The sequence below is a fragment of the Typopeltis vanoorti genome, chromosome 25 (genome assembly GCF_054136105.1).
Source record: "Typopeltis vanoorti isolate ZY-2024b chromosome 25, IOZ_Tvanoo_1.0, whole genome shotgun sequence".
Classification (NCBI taxonomy): Eukaryota; Metazoa; Arthropoda; class Arachnida; order Uropygi; family Thelyphonidae; genus Typopeltis; species Typopeltis vanoorti.
The window spans coordinates 61,225,084-61,249,718 of record NC_143573.1 but is presented as its reverse complement, the minus strand read 5'-3'; the positions used below and the strand labels follow the sequence as shown (position 1 = coordinate 61,249,718).

The 24,635-nt window shown below is 32.2% G+C and overlaps 1 protein-coding gene across 1 annotated transcript in view; it reads left to right on the top strand.

The window, feature by feature from the left end:
* The window catches only part of LOC150092781 (sodium-dependent proline transporter-like), an 80,460-nt gene that overhangs the window by 39,689 nt on the left and 16,136 nt on the right, over positions 1-24,635 (top strand). Inside the window, exons 2-8 of the mRNA XM_090414612.1 lie at positions 1,671-1,887; positions 7,214-7,348; positions 18,282-18,425; positions 20,008-20,161; positions 22,611-22,743; positions 22,968-23,102; positions 23,206-23,309. Coding sequence (XP_090270738.1) covers positions 1,671-1,887; positions 7,214-7,348; positions 18,282-18,425; positions 20,008-20,161; positions 22,611-22,743; positions 22,968-23,102; positions 23,206-23,309 — 1,022 coding nt within the window. The remainder of the gene's footprint in view (positions 1-1,670; positions 1,888-7,213; positions 7,349-18,281; positions 18,426-20,007; positions 20,162-22,610; positions 22,744-22,967; positions 23,103-23,205; positions 23,310-24,635) is intronic.

Here is a 24,635-nt window from a genome sequence, read left to right as displayed (position 1 = left end):
GGGGGGGAAAGCTTTAATGCTATGATACGCTAATGAACGTACTGGCAGACCACAGCTCTTCATTATAGCTTATCTTCATTACATCGAGCCGTAAGATAAGTTCCGTTATTTGATGGAGTTATTAGCAATAAATCATAAGCTGCATTTGCAGAGAATGAGGTAACGATGGTGCTAGTTTACTCTCGCTCAGGTAATTACCGTTTTTATGCACCGGTCACTGTTCAACGTAGCGTTAACCAGTCACCACGCGGGTTTCAAATAACTTGAGTGCATGCGTGGACCTGAGCTCAAATTTACATATTCCACAAACGTACTTTACTTTATGACTTTTTTTTTATTTTTTTAGAATAAGCCATTAATTAATTAAATCCTTGTATCGAGACTTATCTTCATTTAAGAGTTTATAGAAATAATCAATGTAACGTATATCTGTTATTATGAATAAGATATCAGATCTCTTAGAATCTATGAGAAAGGCCTCTTTATTATGGAAAATATCTATTAGCATGTCTTATGGAAGGTTACCAGGATCATTATTTACCAGAAAAAGCATTATACTCCTGACAAAAACTCAGAGTTATCCTTGTGTTTGGTATACCAACAAAAACAACGACACTTTTACATGAATCCTTCTCAGATGGCATTAGGAAACAGAAAACTCGTATGAACTTGGATTCTTAAATATTATAAGGTCAAAATAAAGTATCTTCGTAATGCTGAATATGTATATAAACTATTGAGCGCTGAAACTGCTGGGATCTGTGAGAAATCATTTGACGGTCCGGTGATACCACAATCAACCATTCAGAACTGCTACCTTATACTGGAATAGAACTGTGAATTGCATACATAATCATCATCTATATTGTTAGTAATAATCATCAGCTATGATAGATTTTAATGTTAGAAAAGTACTTTTACAATAAATAATATCTGTAATGAAATCCAAGATGATTCGACATTTCAACAGAATTTAAATCATCCTGTTGATACGGATACAGGATTTCAATCAAATGCTAATAATAATGCATGAAAGTGATTAAATTACTGAGGTCTATTTTCAGAATTTGTAATTAATACTTTACATATAACGAGATTCCTCCTGTAAGTGAAAACCAGACGTTTCTAATAATCAATGATACGGATGTCTATAATGCACTTACTGTGCTGGTAACTAATTTTAGCTTTCAGATGCAGAAGCTGCATCAAACACTGTTTAAGACAACTGACTAGAGTTCTGGATTACCTACTTATTGAATTAACTTCTTTCTGTAAACAGTTTTGTTCCCAGTTTAACGTATTCCAATATTGCTTTTATGCCACAAAGATATAACAACAGGAGCATATGTAGAATGAATGATTAGTTTTTTTTTTTTTTTGTTGTTTTTCAATTGTTGGTTGTTGTTTTTTCATTGTTAGTTTTATTTTATTTTTTTTTGTTTTTCAATTGTTAGTTTTTTTTTTTTCAATTGTTGATAGTTTATCTTCTTCAATAGTTAAACAAAATACATGGAGAAACATACCATTAAAATATTTTGATAGAAACATGCCATGTACTTAAATGTATACTGGATATTTATTAAGCTTCTTCAAATACGACACAATATATCGATATTTTGCTTTGCTTTATACCAATATACACATTTGACATCCGAATATTTATTTTTCAGAATGATGTTGACAAAGACTTTCCTCGGGTTAGTAGTCAAGTTCCCTTATCACCAAAAACAGTGGATGATGAGGACCGAGCCAGCTGGATGGACGTGGAGGCAGTGGAAAGAGGGAACTGGACAGGAAGATTTGACTTTATCTTGTCACTTCTGGGTTACTCCGTGGGACTCGGGAATGTTTGGAGGTTTCCGTACCTTTGTTACAGCAATGGAGGAGGTAATTTTTCTATCTGATTTAATTGAATATCATAAAAATTCATTTCATATATTTGAACAATAGGCCCTTTCCGGTAATATAAAATATAGAAAGGGACAAATGGAGAAGTAAAACGCTATTATCCTTTCATTATTTCGTCAAAACCATTCTATACGGAATAGGTGGATATTTTTTGTGGGTTTCTGTTTAAAATTTAATTAGGAGATGGTAGACGAATTATGCTTCTGAACAACATTTGATTAGATCTTCTGAAGTTTAGCAGAAAATTCTTTTGGGACAACTAGAAGGTTATTTTTGCCTTACCAGACTACACAGATGGCTTACAACAGGCTGATGATAGAGGTATCGTAGTATGGGAATTTTTATCTGGATATTATTGGGTCTTTTCATCTCTAGCGAACACACCTTGACCGCTAATTCTTACCTTGGGATGTTTTCAGACCACATATTTCCTTACATGGTGAGTGTGGCCCAATGGGTCTGGAATCTTTAAGCAAGGAATGCCCCCCATCACAAAGGCTGGTATTATCCAAGCAATGTGTGGAAAATATCCTGTCGGTTTAATACTTTTTAATATCATATCCACGACTAGTTATTTTTTATGAATATTTAATAAGAATATCTTGGTAAGTATATTATTATGAAAACATTCAAGTATTTTTAAAAGCACTCCATTTTCGTGTGACAACTTTGTTTTATGACACCGAGTGGAAATAGTTTTTATCACTAGATCTGTCACTAGAATAGAGTGCATGTGTTATGGAGACTTGTGAGAAATCAATACATCCAATACTTCTGCTTCACATGTATTTTGTGACAAAAAGGAATGAAGTTAAGTGGGAAAAAGATGAAATGATTGACTTCGAAAGTAATTAAATCTTGAGTCATCGATGTCCAGCTGCGTAGAATGAAAGAGAAGAGGTGATTGTTTTCCATTTAAATGAAATTGGAAAGACAGATTTTCTCAAAATTTACATGTTTCTATCATCGTTTTGTAAGCCACAAAAAGCGCTGATGGGCAAGGTCAAGTATATCATGTGATATACAAATGTGTTAAAGTACACTAATCTGTAATGCAGCCCTCAACTCAGAATTTAAAATTTATCTTGTTGAATATCTATTAAGTAGCGTCTTTGAATTGCATTGAATAAGAACTAGTTTTTACTAAAATTTGCAAGTTCACTTTTCCTAAAGCATCCAGCTACATCGGTAAAAAAGCCAATCAAATTATCCCCAAATTCTTCTGGTTTCTGATGCATATTGAACACTGTTTAACCAGTGGATGAGCAAATGAAGCAAATAAACCTTCCAAATATTTCTTTTTGTATATTTTTATCACCTATAGTACATTTTTTGCGTGTATGGACTTCCATATGAAAGATATGGGAGTCCACCATGATACTCGTAAAGTAGGTTATTATTATTATTTCATCGTCTAACAGAAAATATTTGTCCGTATAATGTAATAGTATGAAATCCAAGAATCTCCAAATTCTTACTGTATACTGAAGTACTTTTATCGCTACAGAAATGCGTTCGAAGCAGGTTTCTTGATTTGGAGAGGAAATCGAATACCTGGATGGAAAATAATCCAATATAATAGTCCGAGATCGATTAATAATCATCACTTTAAATACTTCTAGTGCAAACACAATATAAAATAGACGAATCAGAAGAGATATAATTTCTAAAATGATATACACTGCTTGGAAGGAAGTCAAAGGACATCCCTCTGGTGAAAGTTCGTCGTTGTGTGTAACAAGTTACGTGGTTATAGATTGCAGGGATATGATGCCCCCAAGTTAGCGGATCTGTGTTTGGCTGAAATGGCTGCGAGAAGGGAAATGACCGAGTCTGAAAGAGGTGTTGTGATAGGATGTCATGTTGCAAGCCTATCTGTTCCTAAATTGTTGAGAAATTGGGCCATCTCAGGTCAATAACCAATAATACCATACTTAGATGGAAGCGGGGAGAATAAACTGACGTGCTGCAGTACAGTGGACAAATATGTAAAAACCGCCTTTCGTCGGGCGACATCCATTGGATGCAGAGCTCCGACTATCGACTGGAACACAAATCTTCAAAAAACATTCAGAACCGAGGCTCACAACATGGATTTCCATGGTAATGACCGCAGTATATAAGCCCCACATTATCCGAACATGTATTGGGCGTGGGAGCTTGTAAAGTCGTGTTATGGAGTGACGAGTCACGCTACACTCTCTACCGAGCAGATGAACGGGTGTGGGCTTGGTGGAATCCCGGAGAACGTCTCATAATAGAATACCCAACCCTAACTATGAAATTCGAAGGTGGCGGTATGATGGTGTGATCCTGAAGTTCCTGGTTTGGCCTCACACTTCTGTTTGTGGTGCCACGAACATTGAACTCCGAGCGGTAGCTGAACATTCTGGACTATGCAGTGCTTCTCATTTTGTGGTTTTGCACGGAATTGACCAATGTCTCTTTCAGCAAGACACTGCATCTTTTTGTGAGGCTGCTGTTGTAATTACGTGATTTGTGGACATAACCGTCACCATATTTGACTAGCCTCCACAGAGCCCTGAACATCTGTAGGATCAACTAGATCGTCGAGTGAGGTCAAGGGATGTCCGTCCCACAACAATCCAGAACTTAATTGCATGCCTACAGGAAGAATCGTTTGGTCCAAAATTCCCATTGATTGTTATACGTTTGTGGAAAGAGGTCCTATCTCATAAAAGCTTGTGTGTACCTCACACTACGATGTCCGTTGTCTTCTTTCTAAGCAGTGTACGATTGATAATATATATTTTAATGAGCCTTGTGCCAATAAATACCGAATAAAACTAATGCCTAATTTCTGCAGAACAGACAAATCGACTGGTGTAGGCATCATGAGACTGACACAGTCACTGAAACTGGCATTGCAAGATATCTCATACATCATATATCTCATACCTTTGAAGGTAATTGTACGTTATAATTCTGTCACTTCTCCAATGACTTAAATGTTCTACTAAATTAATGATTGATGTGGATAGAGTGTGTAGTAGTGAACAAAGTTCGCTTAAAGCAGCTCATGATTAACAACATGGCGAGTCTGAATGCATTATTATTAGCGAGCTACTTGCATTCTGCTAATAATAATACGTCTGTCTAGTAAATGGCTGCTTGAGGGGAGCGTTATGTATACAACGAGTATATTTGTTAGTTAACTACTAATAACTATTTAGCGATATTTTTCAAAACGAAAAGGTAGTGTTTTCTTTTTTTTTGTTGGTTTCCCATCAAAATAGTTAATATTATTAATGATGTAGTTTGTACTTTGAAATCGATGTAGTTTGTACTTTGAAAAAGATATTCGTGATACTCCTACAAAACGGTTGTTAAAATGAAAGAATGAAAGTGCTATAACCTGGAATTCAATTGGACTGAGCAGTGTTAACATATTTAGGGGTGAACGTAAATATGTAACGAGAGATTAAAATCATCTCCCACCTTCCCAATCGTATTTTCGTGTGGGATTCGAAATCACTGCCTGCAGATTGTAGAGAAGAGCCAAAATTCACTCAGCCAAGCCTTGGGTATGCTGTGCATTATGGAAAATGTGTTGTCTAGTTGAGTGTATATTCTCGGTTATATTTATTTATGAATTCCTAAATTTAAAGGCTCTATAAAATTAATTGAATGACTTAAAAAAACTTGACCGGTAAACTTGATGATAAACAAAAAGCACAGTATTGAATGTTTTGTTTGTTCTTTCTGTTTTTAAATATCCGTACTTGATATTTCGTTTTTTTTTTTAAATTTTTACGATGTGTGTTACTGTTAAAAGATTTTATTTTATTTATTTATTATTTATTTTTTTGGCTGTTTAATATAGAAACATATAATGGTAGTATTCAAGAAATTTTATGCTGATATATCACAGGTATATAATAAAAAATACAGATATCACCTTAAATAATTATAACAACTTCTGATTATTGCATTAATATTTATAGTAATTTCTGAGCACTACATGAATACTCATCTCAATTTCTGATCTTAACAGAAATTGCATAATGGTTTTTAAGATTAAACTTGTTCAACTGCAAGCGTAGAGGTTTTATTTTAACATTCTTGTGTTTAAATCAATTTTATTCTATATATACAGGGTGTTCGGGATAAATTTGACAGTTTCGTAAGGAAAAAGAAAATCTTCTTTGTATCTATTAAATTTAGTGAATTGATAAAAAAACATTACAGGCAGAGTTAATTACAATACTATCAACAAGATTTACTCAAAATAACCACCATTAGCATCGATCACAGCTTCAATTCTGCTTCGGAACCTCGAACAAGCTGATGCTACAGTCTCCCTGGGAAGGGCCGCAAAAACTGTTTTAATTTTATCCATTAACTGGGCTTTTGTATTACTGGAAGTGCGATTGGTGTCTTTTTCAACTGCGCCCCATACAAAATAATCCATGGGGTTAAGGTCTGGGGAGTTTGGAGGCCAAACATTTGGACTGGTGAAGTCGTAGAAATTTTCAGACAACCATTTTTGACTTTTCCCAGAGGTGTGGCAAGGGGCCGAATCCTGCTGCCATACATACGGCCTACCATTGGCTACCCTTGTTATCCAGGGCTTGACTACAGTTAGCAACTCCACGAACAAAGCCCGAATTCCAATGCCAGGGTTCTTCAACACCTGTTCCTGCAGATTTGCGAGGAATTCTGCTGTACGAACGCAATCAGATCGTCTGCTAGGGATCTTTCTTCTTGCTACATCCTCGTAGTCACCATTGCAAGTCTCTAGTTCATGCCTGATTGTTTTTACTGTATTCAGGGAGCATTGGGCAGCAGTCGTAATATACTTATTTTGATGGCGGGCACGAATCATCATGATACAAGTTATTCTCTTCCATGATTCAGGTGGGTTCCAGCTATCCATCCTTTCTGACATCTTGTATATGAATGAAGAAGGGTCCAAACTTTTAAATGAAGAGAAGTGTGTGTTAATACATGTAACTTACGGAAAAATATAATTAATTATAAATATGTCAAATTTATCCCGAACACCCTGTATATCCAAGAAAACGTAATAATCTAAATTATTCCGTAAATAATAAATAAGATACATATATTTCATAACTGTTATAATTCTCACTGGTTAGAGGCACCGTGAAGGTTTAAGTAGTGTCCTCTTGCCGTTTGCTTTAAAATGAAGCAAATCAAATCGAGGTGTTTGATACAACATACATAGTTGAATATATTTTACAATGAATTGAAACGTATTATTATATACAAAACTCCTGTGACATAATATATTTCCAGTAATGTATTCTCTGTTTATTTTCAGGTGCCTTCCTGATACCATTCATCTGCATGATGATCCTGGCTGGATTACCTCTCATGTTCATGGAACTTGCTTTTGGGCAGTTCGCTAACCTTGGTCCCATAGCCATCTTCGAGCGCTTCTGCCCACTTCTACAGGGTAAAGCGCCACCTAGCAGAACTTTATAGAACTATTGGTCTCAGGTGTGAATCACACAGTGTTTGGCTAAAGATACTTAATTTGTCCTAGACCTTCTGCCCATCCCCCTAACGATACATCTCTCTCTCTCTCCCTCTCTCTCTCTCTCTCTCTCTCTCTCTCTCTCTCTCACTCTTTTCTTCGTCGTGCTTCTTTGGAAATGTTTTTCCAACAAGTCAGTACCTTTCCCCCAAGAAGTCAAATGCCAATTATGAAACCGCATGGATGACATGCCAAAATATCATCCTGATTGAAAGAAATGAAAAGTTCTTTCAATTAGATATAATATGTAGTCTGCGACTCAGTAAAACCGATAATAACTCTTTAAAGATAATCCACAATTCACTCTCTGCTTAATATTGAAGAATTTCATCTCTCTCTCTCTCTCTCTCTCTCTCTCTTTCTCTGTGTAAAGCTTCGAATTATGGCTACTCTAGATAATGCTGTTATGACAGTTCATCCCGATTTTTAATACAATTTTAAGTTTAAATACTTTATCTTTGCTCTGTTATTATATGAGTTATTTTTTCCATTTCTTTGTTTAGTTATATCTGTAAAGTTTCTTTCTCTTTGCATTAAGGCATTGAGATAAAACAATAGTATAAAACGAGGTTAGGTTTTGGAGCAATACTTTTGCATACACAATTTTAACAGTTAAAATAATCATATACATTTTAACAATTAATCTTCCTATAAGATTTAACAATTAAAATATTCCTATGAATTTAACAATTAAAATATCCCCATGAATTTAACAATTAAAACATCCCTATGAATTCTTAACAATTAAATGTTTCCCTATCTCTAAATACGTAGCCATTAGTTGTATTTACAAATTGACTTTGTCCGCTATTTGTTAAGAAGGAAGTACACTACGTTAAATTTCCGTTACACTTTTCTCCTTTTCATGACGCTATTTAGCCAAATGCAATTAACATGATGACGAACTAATCATAAAGTAGTTGGAAACAGCTTTTTATAGAAACAGTCTAGGAATATAAAGTGATAGCATTAAGCATCTTGCCAAATACCTAATTATCTAGACCCACTTTATTTTTATTTTTCTTCTTCTTCTTTTCTTTTTTTTTTATTTTGAAAGAAAACATCCACGATATGTTCATTCACACCAACTACAACTTTAACAGTATATGTGCTAGTACTTTTACATTTATAGAGGCTGCATTTAATTGTTTAGAAAAATAAACTTTAATGTACTGCAATTTAATTAATGTAAACAAATTACCAGAACAGTAGTTTCAGGAAATATAAGTAATACGGTTTAATTGAGTCTTATGAAAGTAATACTTTTAATGAGTTTTAAAACATCATTAAATGTTTAAGTTTTCAACCTCCGTAGATATACTAGCTATGAATAATGCACCACTTTGTTTCATCTCCATGTTGAAGAAGTATTCTTTATTAAAGTATACTTTCAGTTTAATTTAGGATGTCATTTATTATGTGAGATATATTTTATTTATTACAATTTAGCTCTCCCTTCTGGAAGTAATTTGAAAGGTTTTGATGCCGCGACTAGTTAACAAGTGAAAATACGTTTCCCTTTTTTTTTTTCTAATTTAGATTTTTTTTTTTTTTTTTTTTTTTGCAAATCCTGTAGCCCCATGGAAATGACTTTTCAATCCATAGTACTAGACTGCTCGAAGAAGGACATTTTCAATTCGAACCTAGTTGCCAACTAGCGAAACTTCTTCTCACCCTTTATTGGACACCGGTTCGGCAAGTTGGTTCTTAACTCACAGAAACACGGGTTTTCGTCACGTAAACTGAAAAAAATAATAATAACAAATCGAACGTAGGAACCCATACTATTTTAGACAAAAAATAATATCTTCTGTTAGGGACCTCGATGACGGCACTTGTCTGCCTCTTTTCATCGGAAGCTGTTTATAATTAGTGATAGTCTTTGGCCACCCATGCATGATTGGCTACTGTTGGAGTTTAACTTTCCCCTCAATCTCCAAAGTTTTACAGAGCTAAAACGGCCTCTTCCTATACGGGAATAAAAGGCTTAAACGGATTTATTTTATTTTTGATTGTTAGCCGTTAATACCATTTGAATAATTATTTCATTTCGTAATATAATCGAGGATAAAACATTTTGTAAAAAAAAAAATAAAGAAAAGTATATAATGGATAGGGGATAGAATTTTTTCTTATATTATCATTATAATTTAATTTTCATGAATTCGTTTTCTCAGTCATTCAGGCATAATATTTTTTCGGAGCAGAATGAAATTTAAAGCAAAAAGAAATTCATAAGATTTTGATTTACAAAAATTTGATTAACTACTGCAATGAGATGGCATTCATATTAGCTATTTTCGTAATTATTATGAATAAATAATAATAATAATAATAATAATAATAATAATAATAATAATAATAATAATAATAATAATAATGAATCTCTATTGTCATTAGATTCAATCATAATAATAATTCTTATAAATTATCATAAATCTTATTTTTACAAATTAAAATTAAAACTGGTTCTTCATAGATTTTTTAATTTATGAATAAAATATTTAAAAAATAGAAAATTATCATATAAATGTCTTAAGGTAGTCTTTTGCAGTCCCTATAGAAATGACATTTGCATCATTAGCGCTAAACTTCCCAAAGGAAGACCGTTTTAAGTTCGATTCTAGTCGTTGACTGGAGGAAGTTTTCTTACCCTTTTTCGGCTGGTTCCCAAGGATCTTTCGTAAGGAAGTTTTTTATTTAAAAAAACAAGTTTTTCATCCTGTATATTTAAGAAAACCGATCGTATAACTATCGCTGTTTCCGACGATTATATATAGCAGGGATGTTCAACCCGTCGATCGCGGAGCGATTTTTGGTCGATCTCTTGTGTATTCCTCAAATTTAATTAAAACTGAAAACATAATATTTTATTTATCATTATTTTGTATTATTTTTAATTCTCTTTAAGTGTATTGCTATTGTTTATTTATTTTTCGTTAAAATTGTCAAATCAGTAATGTTCTTATAAGTCCGGTTAAATGAATTAATTTGGATTAGTGGAAGTCAAACAGCGAGCCGAGTGAATACAATTATAAGCAAAGTGTAAAAACTCGATTGTAGCTTAAGTATTAAATATTCCAAAACACATTACATCGATTTTTTACTTAGGTTAAGTCACATGTGAATATTATAAAAACTATACGGAGACAAACTTGTCTCTTTTGAAGCCAACTGTATATATACTGCATTAATGAGAATATGTTAGACTGTTAAAAACAAAGGCAATGTTTTTGTAGCCGAAGCTGTACATGGCGGCATTAGAAAGATTGTTATTGAAACTTGTATGTATGAGAAAGACTTGCAGTCTCTAAGTGTAAACATCTCCGAAGTCAGTCAGAAAGAGTTCAAACAACTTTCCGATGGCCGGCAACTTACAATCAAAAGAAAGCGAAGGAGAAAAAAAGGCGTGCCGAACTTGAAACTAAAGATGAAAGACTCATACCGATTCTTTGGGGGGTTGCCAAAATTCATGCGAGGTCTCAGAGGAGGCCTAATAAAAAGGGACTGAAGCAAGCAGAAGGGGTCCCGGTATTAGAATTGCTGTCAGAGAGGAGGTCGCCCGGTCCAGAGTCGCCGTCAGAGAGCCTGCCCGGATCCACGTTGCTTAAGAGAGGAGTTTTCCGCTTCCAGAAAGGAGCTTCTCGGTTCGAGACGTCGCTAGAGAGAGACTATTTCTAGGCCGCAGACAAGGTTTCAAATTGCCGAAAGGAAGAGTTCCAGTTGCCGGAGAAAAGTTTCCAGGCCAGGTTAAACTCAGACATTTACCAGTGTGCTGCGTTTTTATTACAATTGGATGAATCAAATGACTTCACTGATATTGCTCAGTTAATGGTATATTTCGAGATTATTTAAGTAAAGGAGAACTTTTGAAAATTATACCATTATTGGGAAGGACTACGGGAGAAGACATTTTTTCGGCATTTGATGAATTTGTGAAACAGCACAAACTTCCGCTTTTTAACACTTTCATTGCCAAGCTGAAAATTGGAATTTCGTGTGGTGGCCAAATTTTTTTTATTGTTTTATTTAGTTAGCGACGTCCACGCGATAACGCGTGATCGTCACCAGGTGAGAACTCGCATCACGCGATGTCGCGTGATTGACAATGAACATGTTTAGCTTGTGTCCATTACTACTGATGGTGCTCCTGGAATGATAGGTAATAAATCAAGCTTCATTTCATTATGTAAAAACGATGACAAATATCCAGATTTTTTAACGTACCACTGTATTATTCACCAACAAGTACTGTGTAGTAAAAGATTAAACACAAAAGGTGTTTTGGATATTACATTTAAAATTGTAAATTCTGTATGAGGAAAAGCCCTGCAACGGCGGTTATTTAAATTGCAGGCAGATGATGATAGGGAACTTCTGTTGTACAATAATGTTCGGTGTTGTACAATAATGTTTTTATTGAACTTAACATTGACATGTTAAGTTCAATAAAAACTTTTCAACAATACTTACTTTTATTAAAGAAAAATATAAATTACCGCGAATTTAAATATTTCCTCTCCCATATTTATTAACGTTTTTTTGAACAAAATCAAGAAATGCTTCGCTATGATTTAAAAGAATTTATTCGTGAAAAGAATTAGTTGAGGAAGAAATAAATTCAAGATTTGAAGATTTGAATAAAACTGAAGTGATTGTATCTTTTATTAATAATCCATTTCAAGAAAACTTGAACATCACAGAAATTTCAAATAAAATTAGTGGGCTGTTTGATATAAACCAAGCTGAAGTAGAACTTGAGATAATAAACATTCAGAACAGTTTACATTTAAAATCAATAAACAATGAAGTCATTTGGAAGTATGCACATGAAAAATTCCCAATATTAACTGATATTACGCGAAAAATTCTGTCGTGTTTCGGATCGACAGATTTGTCAGAATCCGCTTTTTCAAAAATGACCGTCATAAAAAATGAATTAAGAAACCAAATTACAAATGATCATTTGGATGGTTGTTTGCGATTGGCCACTTCATCATATCAACTTGACTATGGAAATATTGCGAGGTCCAAGCAATGCCAAATTTCACATTAACTTTTTTTTTAATCAACCAGTATTTCCTGTAACTTGTAAGTTTGTAATCAATCTGTTGTTTTTTCTAACTTTGGTTTTCCAAAATAGAGAAATAAATATTTTATTCCAATATATATTTTTTTGTTGTTGTATTAAAATATTTGTTGTATTAAAATAATTAAAAGTGATAAATAAATTTTTAAATACATAAGTAAAGTTTTTAGTTGTGTATTTTTTTTAGTTGTTTGTTTTTAGTTGTTTATTTGTGCGTAATCAGATATCAGGTTGGGGGAACGTGATCTATATATAAGAGAGTAGATCGCCGAATAACTTTTTATAGAAAACTAGCTTGCGTAGTAAAAATAGGTTGAACACCACTGATATATAGTGTTATGGTTACGGACTGCAAGGTGATGGCAGTTTCTGCCATACTTTCCCACCGGAATAACAATTAAGATCATTGATCGTCTCGGGCCAACTATCGGCTAACGGTGGAGCGATCTGCTCACTAGTTTATAAATAATGATAAATAAATATATATTTATGATTATGTGCGTATATTTGGAATCAAAACTAAATTCTTATGTTTTTATCAGAGATAATTAATTTTAGTATAATGATGTTTTGTGATAATTTATAGTAATTCATAGAAATTATATCTTTAATTATTATGTTGAATTTGGTTTGATTTAATGCCATTTTATTCGCAATTATACACAAAATGATTTCTTCTGTCTTTGATATCATGTTCCGAATTTTGGAAAACACTGTTTCGAAATGAAATATTAAAATTAAATCTTTCAATTTAAAATTAGCAAGCCTTCTAAAATTTTTCACAATAAACGAATTGTTAATTTTAGAAAGATAACTTTTTTTGTTCTGGTGATATTCGTATTCCCTTTTCAATGGAGTAAAAATGCTTTTTACTCCATTGAAAAGGGAATACGATTAAATATTAAATCTATAAAAATCACAATCTTTTGCAACTATAACTGATATGTACATTTACATTTATTAAGTCAAACTAAGATTAATTATATTTATTAAATAATCCCTGTTTACTGTAGCCATTCAGTGTTAAATAATGATGAGCTTTTAGCTACCTCTAATTAAAATTAAGTGTGGCTAATAAAAAAGAAAACTGAATATCTGTTAAGATTATTGCTAATATAAAAGCCTAATTAGGCATGGATATTTCGCCCACATATCAAAATTATTGTAAGTTTTTTTTTGTTTTTATTTTTTTTACGGCCTCAATATATTAGGTTAAGGTTGCTATATATTTTAAGCATTTTTACTTTAACATATTTTAGCGATATTTACTGAAGCTTTACCATATTTAAAGAATAAAGCAAATTGAACTGCAAAAACCGCTTTAGTTTTCGTGATAATGCATTTTTAGGACAGGGGTGTCTCACGTTTTTTTTTTTTTTGAACTAGCGAGGGGCTACAATAGAAAAATAATGAAGGCCGTGATTGTAAGGACAAAATAATTCCTATAGAGTAATTATGCATTTTTGAAATCACTATTTTGGATTTTTTGTAGATTATATGGAGTTTATTATATATATATATATACACACTATTTTTCATGTTTTATATATTTTATGACTATTTCTTCTGTATGTATGTATGTATGTATGTATTTAAAGAATTTATGTGCTTTTTTTAATGATAGTATATATTGAAATCACCCACTTTGTATAATGTTAATGTTTTTGAGAAAGATAATTTAAATTTATTATAATTTATTTTCTCAGTTAATCAATAATATATTAATATTATGGATTAATTAAGATTTTTTTTTTCCAAAAAGAAAGCGACATTCTGTTTAATTTAATTAATTTTTTCAGATAAATGCAAATATATTTTAGATTTTCATGATGATCTGGAGACCAAAAGTCGAAAACTAAAACGTAATAATTTCATACCTTATACTTTCATAAAACCTTATTATGCAGATATTTCATATCTTCATAATAAGGTTTTATGAAAAACAAACTGAATTTGGGAAAAAGGATTACCACTAGAAGTAAAAAACTGCCAAGATAAAATTACGTCAAAAACAAAACAAAAAAAATTTAAGAGTTATATTTTAAACTTGCAAAAATACCATATTTTATTTTATTTTTTATCGAAATGAATCTATCTAAATACACAAATGAATTCAAAAATGTATTCGTGAAATTACAAATGAGAAAATAGTTCGGTTAAAAAGCTATTTATTCTTATAAAAGCTGTGAACGAAGCAATTATAAAATTCATTTCAAATTTTGTTTTGGTTTCTTAAGAAATCATGTAAACTTTTCGAAATGCAATTTAAAAGTGACGAATACAAATATTCACAAATCTATGCAACTGAACTCAAGTTTAATATTTTCGATTAAGTTTGTTCTTTCATTGTATATTTTTTATGTAATGGAGAAAAAATATTTGGAATTAAAATTTTAGATATATCTCAATTATAACATAGGAGGAAACGATAGAATGTCTTGGCTTTAATTCACTTTAAAATATAAACAGCAACATTATTTATTCCTCCCAACAATATTTTCGCAACAATAAAACAATAAAAAATATTTTCACGTCTTTGTTTAAGAGGATGAAAATATTGAATTAATTATATGAAATAAAGAAATATATTAGAGAGCAGCGGCTAATAATCAAAAGTCCATTGCTAGTTTTTCTTTTTCTACTGATTTTTCATTATAATTTCAATAATAGTTTGCATTTCTTTCTTCTTTTTTTTTCTGTATTGCTGTGCAGGGAATCAAAAGTAGCTTTCAGCGAATTTTTTCAATCACAACTCTCCTTCACTTTATCGCTCTTAACAATCTGTTTTCGCAACATCTTTTCTAATAGTGTGTTCATCTGATTCATATGTCTTCCATTCTGTCTTTTTATTCATATTATTAAAAAACGGCAGAGTAAAATTACTGATGGAGAATTTACGTACCTTTAGAGGCATTTTAAACCATTTTATAATGTATACATTATATACGTAACCATTATTTTGGCTGTAGATTCTATTCAATAAAATTTTCAAGTGTTTCTTTCATTGGTTGTTCATGGGATTCAACAAATAAATATTTTAACAAGGATGTTTGTGGTATCGATGTGATCAGTGATGTTTGTGGTATCGATGGAGTTTGAGTTTTATGTTTGCGACTGAGATGGGAGATTGTCAGATCAGTGAATTTTTACTTTTTTTTTTTTTTTTTTTAAATTTAGGCTATGTTAGCAGGTCTTCTCAGACCGAAGTGTGTTTCTGTCAAATATTTCGTCTGTCAACGAGATAAACGAATTATTTTAGTTACAGTATTCCTTTCTGCCTGCTATATCAAGTAATTTTTTCATGTCTACGTATATTTGACTTTTACATTATTTCTTATAACGATGGATATTTTCTCTTAACATTGATGGATACCTCTAGGCATCTTTAATTTCTCTCTCTCTCTCTCTCTCTCTCTCTCTCTCTCTCTGTGTGTGTGTGTGTGTGTGTGTGTGTGTGTGTGTGTGTGTGTGTGTGTGTGTGTGTGTGTGTGTGTGTGTGTGTGTGTGTGTGTGTGCGTGCGTGCGTGCGTGTGTGTGTGTGTGTGTGTGTGTGTGTGTGTGTGTGTGTGTGTGTGTGTGTGTGTGTGTGTGTGTGTGTGTGTGTGTGTGTGTGTGTGTGTGTGTGTGTGTGTGCGTGCGTGCGCGCGCGCGCATTTGGAATGCAGTAATTACTTACGGTGTAAACAAATACAAGGCAATCTTGGCAGTTCCGTTTTTTCCTGACCAATAATGTTCATGTCTTCAACGACATGCAGTTCTCATTTTAAGACTGTTTCTGTTTATTCAGAAAACGTTTTTTTTTTTTAACTTATTTAAAAAAATGAGGCATCATATTTCCTATCTACGATTGCCTTCTATTTATTGTTCCACGCTTTCATCATGTTCCGAATAAGTTTATTTATATTTTTATTTTTTATACACAAAATCTAGTCTGGTCTGTGGTAATAATGGTGAACGAGATAAGTTCTTTTTACAATAACCGTAAATTAAAACATTAAAAGATAAACCATTGAGACAGGTCTTGCTCTCTTCAAAATTTTAATAAAGGTGGAAAAAAACAAAACCGTCGTGTATTTAAAAGTGTAAATTTGGACAATAATTAGTATGTGTGTATATATATATATATATATATATATATATATATATATATATATATATATATATATATATATATATATATATATATATATATATATAACTGTTGAAGAGTTCTTTGTCATGCACACTAGCTTTCATATAATATTCATTTTGTAAGCATTTTCATCACCCAGTTTGGTTTTCAAGTTCGTTGAACCTGATGAGCATTTTATCAACCAAGTACTGATTTTAAAAAATAATAAAACCAGAGTTTCTTATCTCTATAATTCCTTTTAACACTTGTTAAATAATTAACACTTGACCATCCTTTTCAACTTTATCTAAAATTCCATTCATAAAAAACATGGTGATTTTCCCTGTATCGCTAAAATTGCACCTAAAATTCCCTTAGCTGGTTGATAATATTAAATCTAAACACGAACATAAAGTTTTGAAGTAGGAAGAACTGATCACTGCTTGTTCTATATTCAACCGTTTTTAATGCATAGATATTTTAAACATGATAAATTTGTATGAGACAAGAATACAGAATGTGGAGTTTTATGCATGCATTTGATCACTCGGGTTCCAGATTGGGAAAGTAGTCCTCCAGGAATTCTTACATATATCCACACAAGAAGAAGAATAAAAACAATATTCTTATGCGCATAAATTTAGTCACACTTGAATTGATATTGTGGTAGGTTGCAAGTATTTCCTCATTTTTTTGGGTACGAAATCTAATTAGGAATGTCACATTTCCAACTCTGCAGTTACCGGCGCACCATGCACTATTTTCTTAGAAAATTATTGTTCGTATGTGTTTGGCTGATTCAACTTTCATCTTCATAAACTTTAAATTTTGCAGATCAATAAAATTATCTTGTTTTCCGGAGACCTCACAACGTGGAACGAGGGTGAATTCGCAAATGTAAAAAAAAAAAAAAAGAAAAAGGAAAAAGTTGCCATAACTTGTAATGAGGGTGAATTCTTAAATGGGCGCAATTTAAAGTCACCATCAAATTTTCCTTTAAAATTTTTTTCTTTAAAAAAATTTTAAAAAGGAAAAAGTTTCCATAACTGAAGAGAAAAAAAAGATTTATTTGTGAATGTCATATTTGACCCAGTGACCTTGTTTATTGATAGGTATTGATTTAGGTTTTACATTAAGAAAGAAACATGAGTCGATCTAATTCTGTAAATATAGATGTTAAAATCAATGGCCACTTGAAATAGAAAATTATTAACAATAACTGGATAAGATTCTATATTTATTATTTCCTTTAAAGTAATGCAAATAAAATTTATATGGGCAATAAAATATTTCATCTCTCATCTGATTTTCATCGTCTGCTTTTTCGCTACAAATGCTGCTTTGGTATTTGGTTCATCGTACTGAATGCACGTCAAATCCTCCAACAACAGAAGAGGTTTCAGTAAAAGGAAACGCAAAAAAGGCGAGCAGGTCACTTGCATTCTTTGATTGTGGGTTGTTTCTTTAAGCATGGTAACTTATGGCAAATAAGTTGGTTAAATAACACGTAATTGCTTTACGATATATTTCAAAGATAGATGTGTCATATAGTATATAATGTTCTATATAATGAACAGAACAGACAATGTACTCTATATTTGATTAAAAAAATCTTCATTACTGGGACAATTAACTTTTTGTCATTATTTTAGGTCTTGGTTATGGAATGGTGCTAGTTTCGGGTATTGTGATGCTCTACTACAATATGATTATTGCCTGGACCTTTTTCTATATGTTTGCTTCCTGGAGTAAAAGGTTACCTTGGGAGAATTGTGATCCAGAGTGGAGTACATCAGGTATGTTTTAATACTGAGATTAGTAAATAATTATATTTAGTAACTGAGCTGCCTATTGATATTTTCTTAAACAATGTCCGAAGAATTTTATTGCTAACTACGCTCTATAATTAAAATATACTCCACTTAGATAAAAAAAAAAAAATAAAAACAGAATATGGAGACTAGCGGAACTCACTCCGCACAGCACATCCTACTGGATATAAAATAATTAGAAGTAGTTCTTCGACGCACTCAAAAAGGGATAGATTTTATAGATTATACATATCAAAAACTGAGAAAATGTTAAATGTTAAGAGTTTTTCATTAACAATAATTAAAACGTAAACTTGAAAGTCAAAATGTGCGGTTACATACAATTTTCTCCCAAATTCAAAGCTTTTGTTGTCTAGTTATGACTGCAATCGCACATCATGTGGTTGTTTGATTGCTACCCTTTACGATCATCATAACAGTCACAGCTTTGATAGGCTGATTTTTGTTGTCAATCATCTAGTTATTGACCTAGTTGGCTAGTCGATAAAGTTGCAGCATTGCTGCCAACACTTTTAGTCCGGTGTGCGTTTAGTATTACGTGTAGCTTGCCAAGTAATAACTTTTACTTATTAATAATATGATTGACCATCTAATTCTCCTGATTTGAATTTCATCAATTTGGGTAGTCCAATGACCAATGCCTAGGTGAATGAACTGCCATAAGTACCAAGCACGATGTTGTGCTTGATAGTGCAACTAAAGCATTGAAGAAATATGGATTTTCGAAATCTACTTCGCATATATCTTCAATAGAAGCATGATCATTATGTTATATCTTGGAGATATATATGGCTTACTTCAGCACAATACAGTCGATATTGCTCGCGCAACAATAAACTACCAAATCATCTTACGTGACCTTTGAGACAGTTTCTTCAGCAATAAATGGCAAATCACGTCGAATTTTTCCATCTTTTATTCGCATTAGATTAGTTTCTTTAAAGAAAACTTCTTACAACGCGCGCGCGCGCACACACACACACACACACACACACACACACACACACACACACACACACACACACACACACACACACACACACACACACACACACACACACACACACACGGTTTAAGATTTTCTTAAACTGTTAGAAAATAGTCTTGGCTTCCTCAGTGAGATTGGAATGTTTAAGTAGATTATTTTCAAATGAAAGATCCGTATCTTCTTTATATTTCAAACAATCTTAATACGAATAAAGTCTCACAAAAAAGTATAAAACCAAAAACAAGCAGGGCGGAAATGATTCTTCTCTACAGCATTTATGATTTCGACAGGTGAATGTCTGCAGTGTTAGTTTATATGGTTATGACATATCTTAGTGCTATTTCATATATAATTTTCTTAGTGTTAATTAGTGCCATATCCTAGTTTATATTTTGTTTTATATCGTGGTTGGAATAATAATAATAAGGCCTATTATTCAGTTTGCCATCATGGTAGATACAATTATTCCGCTGAATAGCTTATTATTTATTAATTCTTAAACCCGTTATAATCATAAAAACAAGCAGTTATTAATAAATTTATATTCTGTATGCATAGCATGTTATTCCTATCAAGATGCTGATGAGTGTTCCCAGAAAAATGGAATGTATTATAATCAGACTTGTTTTGATCACAATGCTTCCGTCTCCCTGAACCTTACTTATTTGGTGAAAACGATGCAAAAGAAGCCTCCAGCTGATGAATATTTTGTGTAAGTTTTAATTTTGCCTGTAAACGTGTAAATAATTATATAATAATTATATACATATTATTATATATTTTAGTGTTTATTGTTCAATATATGTTACTTTTACACTTTGTATGAAATAAACACGCCTCAAGCAGTGGCGAATTCTCCATGCTTGCTATGCTTGCTGCGCAAGCTCATTAATTGAGAAAGAATTAATATTTATTTGTTAATAAATGCATGCATTTATGCTTAAGTGAATTTAGGCTTTTGTTTTTTGTAGACAGAAAACATCTTAAGCTTGCGCGGCAATAATTGAGCTTTGGGTTGTGTATCGAAGGCCGATGCTTGCTCGTCTAGTCAAAGCTACCTTGGCTTGCTCGGTTGTGGGAGCTTCCAGGTCCTCGCAGCAGTACTGTGATTTCATACGCGCGTATAGCCATTGCATGTCGTCTCACGCTGTTGCTTAAACACAGGCCACAAGTAGTCAGTGTAGCTCTAGCCAGTGAGCTTCAGCCAGCCTTTACAAGTGTGCGTGTTGCTTGGGAAAATTAAATTACAACCAACTTTTTATGACAATGTTATTGACCAGTTCATAAAGAAGAACCGTAGGGTAGAATATTTATCCAAGTAGTGAAAAAGACAGAATATCATTTGTAAAATAAATGTATTTGTATGATTAAATGTATATACATTTCTAAATATATAGGTTTAAATGGTCAGTAATTCATTATTCCGCTAATCAGACTTCAATGATAACAAGAGGGCAAGCGTGAATTTCAAGACCAACATTCTCCCCTGGTCTCAAGTACACGAAGTGTTTTATAATTTTGAGATAACTGACTTGTCTTGATACTGATGTTGGAAAAATAAACGTTTTTGACAGTTATCTTTGAGATAACTGTGTCAAAAACATAGGCAATTTCTATTGTTCTAACATATGAATTGTAGCATTTTATTTATTTTTTTGTATGAAATCAAAACAAGGTTTTAAAAATTGCATCAATTAATTAATCTTCAGAACAGTACTATTCAATTAGTGCAGGGTTGAAGTTCGGTTCTTGAGTATTAAAAAATAAAATGATAATTTATAAGTACATATTGAATTGTTAACTATATGTAATGACAACCTTTGAGGACTATATCTTGGTCAGGTCGAGATTTTGGCTGTTCCTTCCAAATCATAATTGCTATTCTTTAAAATTTCAATCTCCCTTATGTTGTTTTTCTCTATGAAATATAATTGCTTTTGTATTCTAAAGATTTGGTATTATCTTCATAACGTAAACAATGCTTACTATAAAGTTTATAATAAGCAGTGTTTACCTATCCAGCTGTGCTAATTTCGGTCCACAGAACATGCTAACTTGGCTATTGAAACGAATTTATAAAGTAAACAGTTTTCAACTAAAAACGATAATTTTGTTTTTGTATTCTTTTCCTGTATGATAAACAGCAATGCATAATGCATAAAGGTCTGTTCATTGTTTACATTTGAAAAGAAGTTTAAGCTTTTTTTCAGTAGAATAGCCGAATAAAACATATTTTAGAGAATTATTTCGGCATTGATCTTTTTATATTCATATTCTTAACAGTGATGCACTTATTATGCATTCTCTTTATCGTAAGACAATTATTATACACAAACATCATAAATATCTGCATGGCAAACCCCTTGGATACAGATTGGCATTTAAATGCCAATGTTCTTTCAAACTATGGATGAACCAGTTTCTTTCTCAAATCGTATTCTTCTGCACATTACCGAAAAAAATATTGACGATCATTGAAAATGCACTACTGTTATAATGGAAAATAAACTATCGATGTAATAATACCGTAAATGTATAATATTGTCATTTTAAAACGATAGTGTCGTGCTCAGCATCAAAACAGGCCCGTTTTATTATCTTTTACCTTATGTTTTCTTCTTCAGTATAAATAAATGCACATCATAATAATATATTTCTGAAGTAGACTTTGGAGTACGTAGATGACATAAGATTTACGAGTAACAGGAAATTATAAAAAGTACACACCTATATCTATCGCAGTGTTTATCTAGTCATCATTTTTCTATACGGTCAAAAACATATCCATATGTTTAGCTATTTCAGGATTTTTCGGTAATATTTCATAATTGAAGTCCACATTATTAGCCAAACTGATTATAGCCCAAACTCATTCGATTAGCAATGTCAATTGACGAATTTACAAATTTTACTTACGCTAAAAAATTTCAAGTGTAGATAAGAGAAAAAAAATATAAAAATAGTTCTGTTAAAGAACACAAAATTATTTAATAATTTAAATTAATTAAAATAATTTAATAATTTAAATTAATTAAAATAATTTAATAATTTAAATTAATTAAAATAATTTAATTATTTAAATTTAATCATTTAAATGATTAAATTTAACTAGATGCTAAAGATAATCAGACAAGAATGAGAATTATTCCGATGATTTTTAGATATTATGTCCTCGGGCAGTCATCGGGAATTGAAGAGACTGGCCAGATCAGGTGGTCCCTTGCACTTTGCCTTCTCCTTGCTTGGATCGTTGTCTTCCTATGTCTCTGTAAAGGAGTGCAGTCTTCAGGGAAGGTAAGTGTCGAAATAATATCAAAATTGTTAAAACAAAACGTTAATAATTATTGTATAACAAAACTGTTAAAGAAGAATCATGCTTAACAAATAATTAGTAATACCTTGATGGAACTGATACTTTATCTGCCTTTTTGAGAATGAGCAGTTGCATTTACTAATGCAGGTTATTAATTATTAATAATGTAATAATAAAGTTATATTGATCAATTCATTTTCCTCAGGTTGTTTACTTTACTGCACTCTTTCCTTATGTGGTTCTGGTGATACTCTTTTTCCGGGGAGTGACACTTCCAGGGGCCAAGGAGGGTATTCTCTTTTATGTCACACCCAACTGGAGTCTCCTAGGAAATGCTCAGGTATTTATTTATAAAACTTATTTAAAGATATTTCTAGGAAATAGTTTTTGCTTTCTGATGCCTATACTTCATCAGTATATATATAATATCCCCTATATTTTAGGTATGGGGTGATGCCGCAGTGCAGATATTTTTTGCCCTTAGTCCAGCCTGGGGAGGTCTCATCACATTAGCGTCCTATAATAAGTTTCATAACAACTGTTACAAGTAAGTATGGGTATTTTTTATGTAATACAAACTATTTACTATTGTTTGCTATTCTGTATATTGTTTTGATATTTTATGCAGTACTTTTCATACCTTATGGAAGTTTCATTTATAGAAATGAAGAGAATTTTAATAAATAAGAATATTAAAATAAGTGTGAGAATTGGAATAGTTAAAGGAACAGTCTGGAGTGTTGCAAGTTATGGAAGTGAGTCATGGACACTCAAAAAGAGAGATATGGAAAGAATTAATGCATTGGAAATGTGGTGTTATAGAAGGATGGAAAAGATTAGCTGTACAGAGAGAATATCAAATCAAGAAGTTTTAAGAAGAGTTGGGATGGAAAGAACACTGCTTAAAAATATTATGCAAAGAAAGATCAGATTTGCAGGACATCTTCTGAGAGGTTCCTCAGGACATCTGACAAGAACTATATTTCAAGGGAAAGTTGAAGAGGAAAAGAAGACGGGGAAGGCTAACTGAAGAGTGGTTTAATGACATCGTGGAATGGACTGCCTTAAGAATGACGGAGGCAACAGATCGAAAGAAATGGAGAAGAGCTGCAACCCACTTTTTAGTGGATGCCACCGGAAGACTACTACTTTTCATACCTACGTAAAGATGGCAAAATATATCTTGTCTAAGCTTTCTTAAATTGGTTGTCGGTTTAGTTCCTTTTCATATAAATGTGAGTCGAATAATAGTTTAAACTTTATAACTTCAATAAAACTGGTATCATCAAAATGTAGAAATACATCACAACAGTATTCGACACTGAATATGGGATATGATACTTCGTTATCAATAGTTTCAATAAAATATCACCAGAATAGCATTTCTATTAATTAATAAAACTTTGCAATTCCAGTAACAATTCACGATATAAGAAAATAAAATCGTAGCTAGCAGCATCTTTATTATTTTCTTCACCTTCTGCAATTAGATTCCCAATAATAACTCATTGTACATTATTTTTTCTGTATTTTATTTTTTTCTGTATTTTAAAAACCTAATCTTAGAATATGACACATTACAAAGTTACACATGTCTCCGAAATATCTCCCTTTAAGCAATAATTTGCAAAATTAAATGCGACCCATTACAGGGTATTCGTCACTGATCAAACTGACACCTAACATGTACTGAAAATTTATTTCTACACTTGGCAGTATCATCATTCAGAAAAGGGAGAAGGTAACGTCACATGGGGTTTACATTTTCATTAGCAGTTCAACCAATTAGATGCCATCAGAGAAAATGAAACATGTGGGGTTTCCTCCCCTCAACAAATACCACATTAACGAAATCATTTTTGTAACTCTTCAA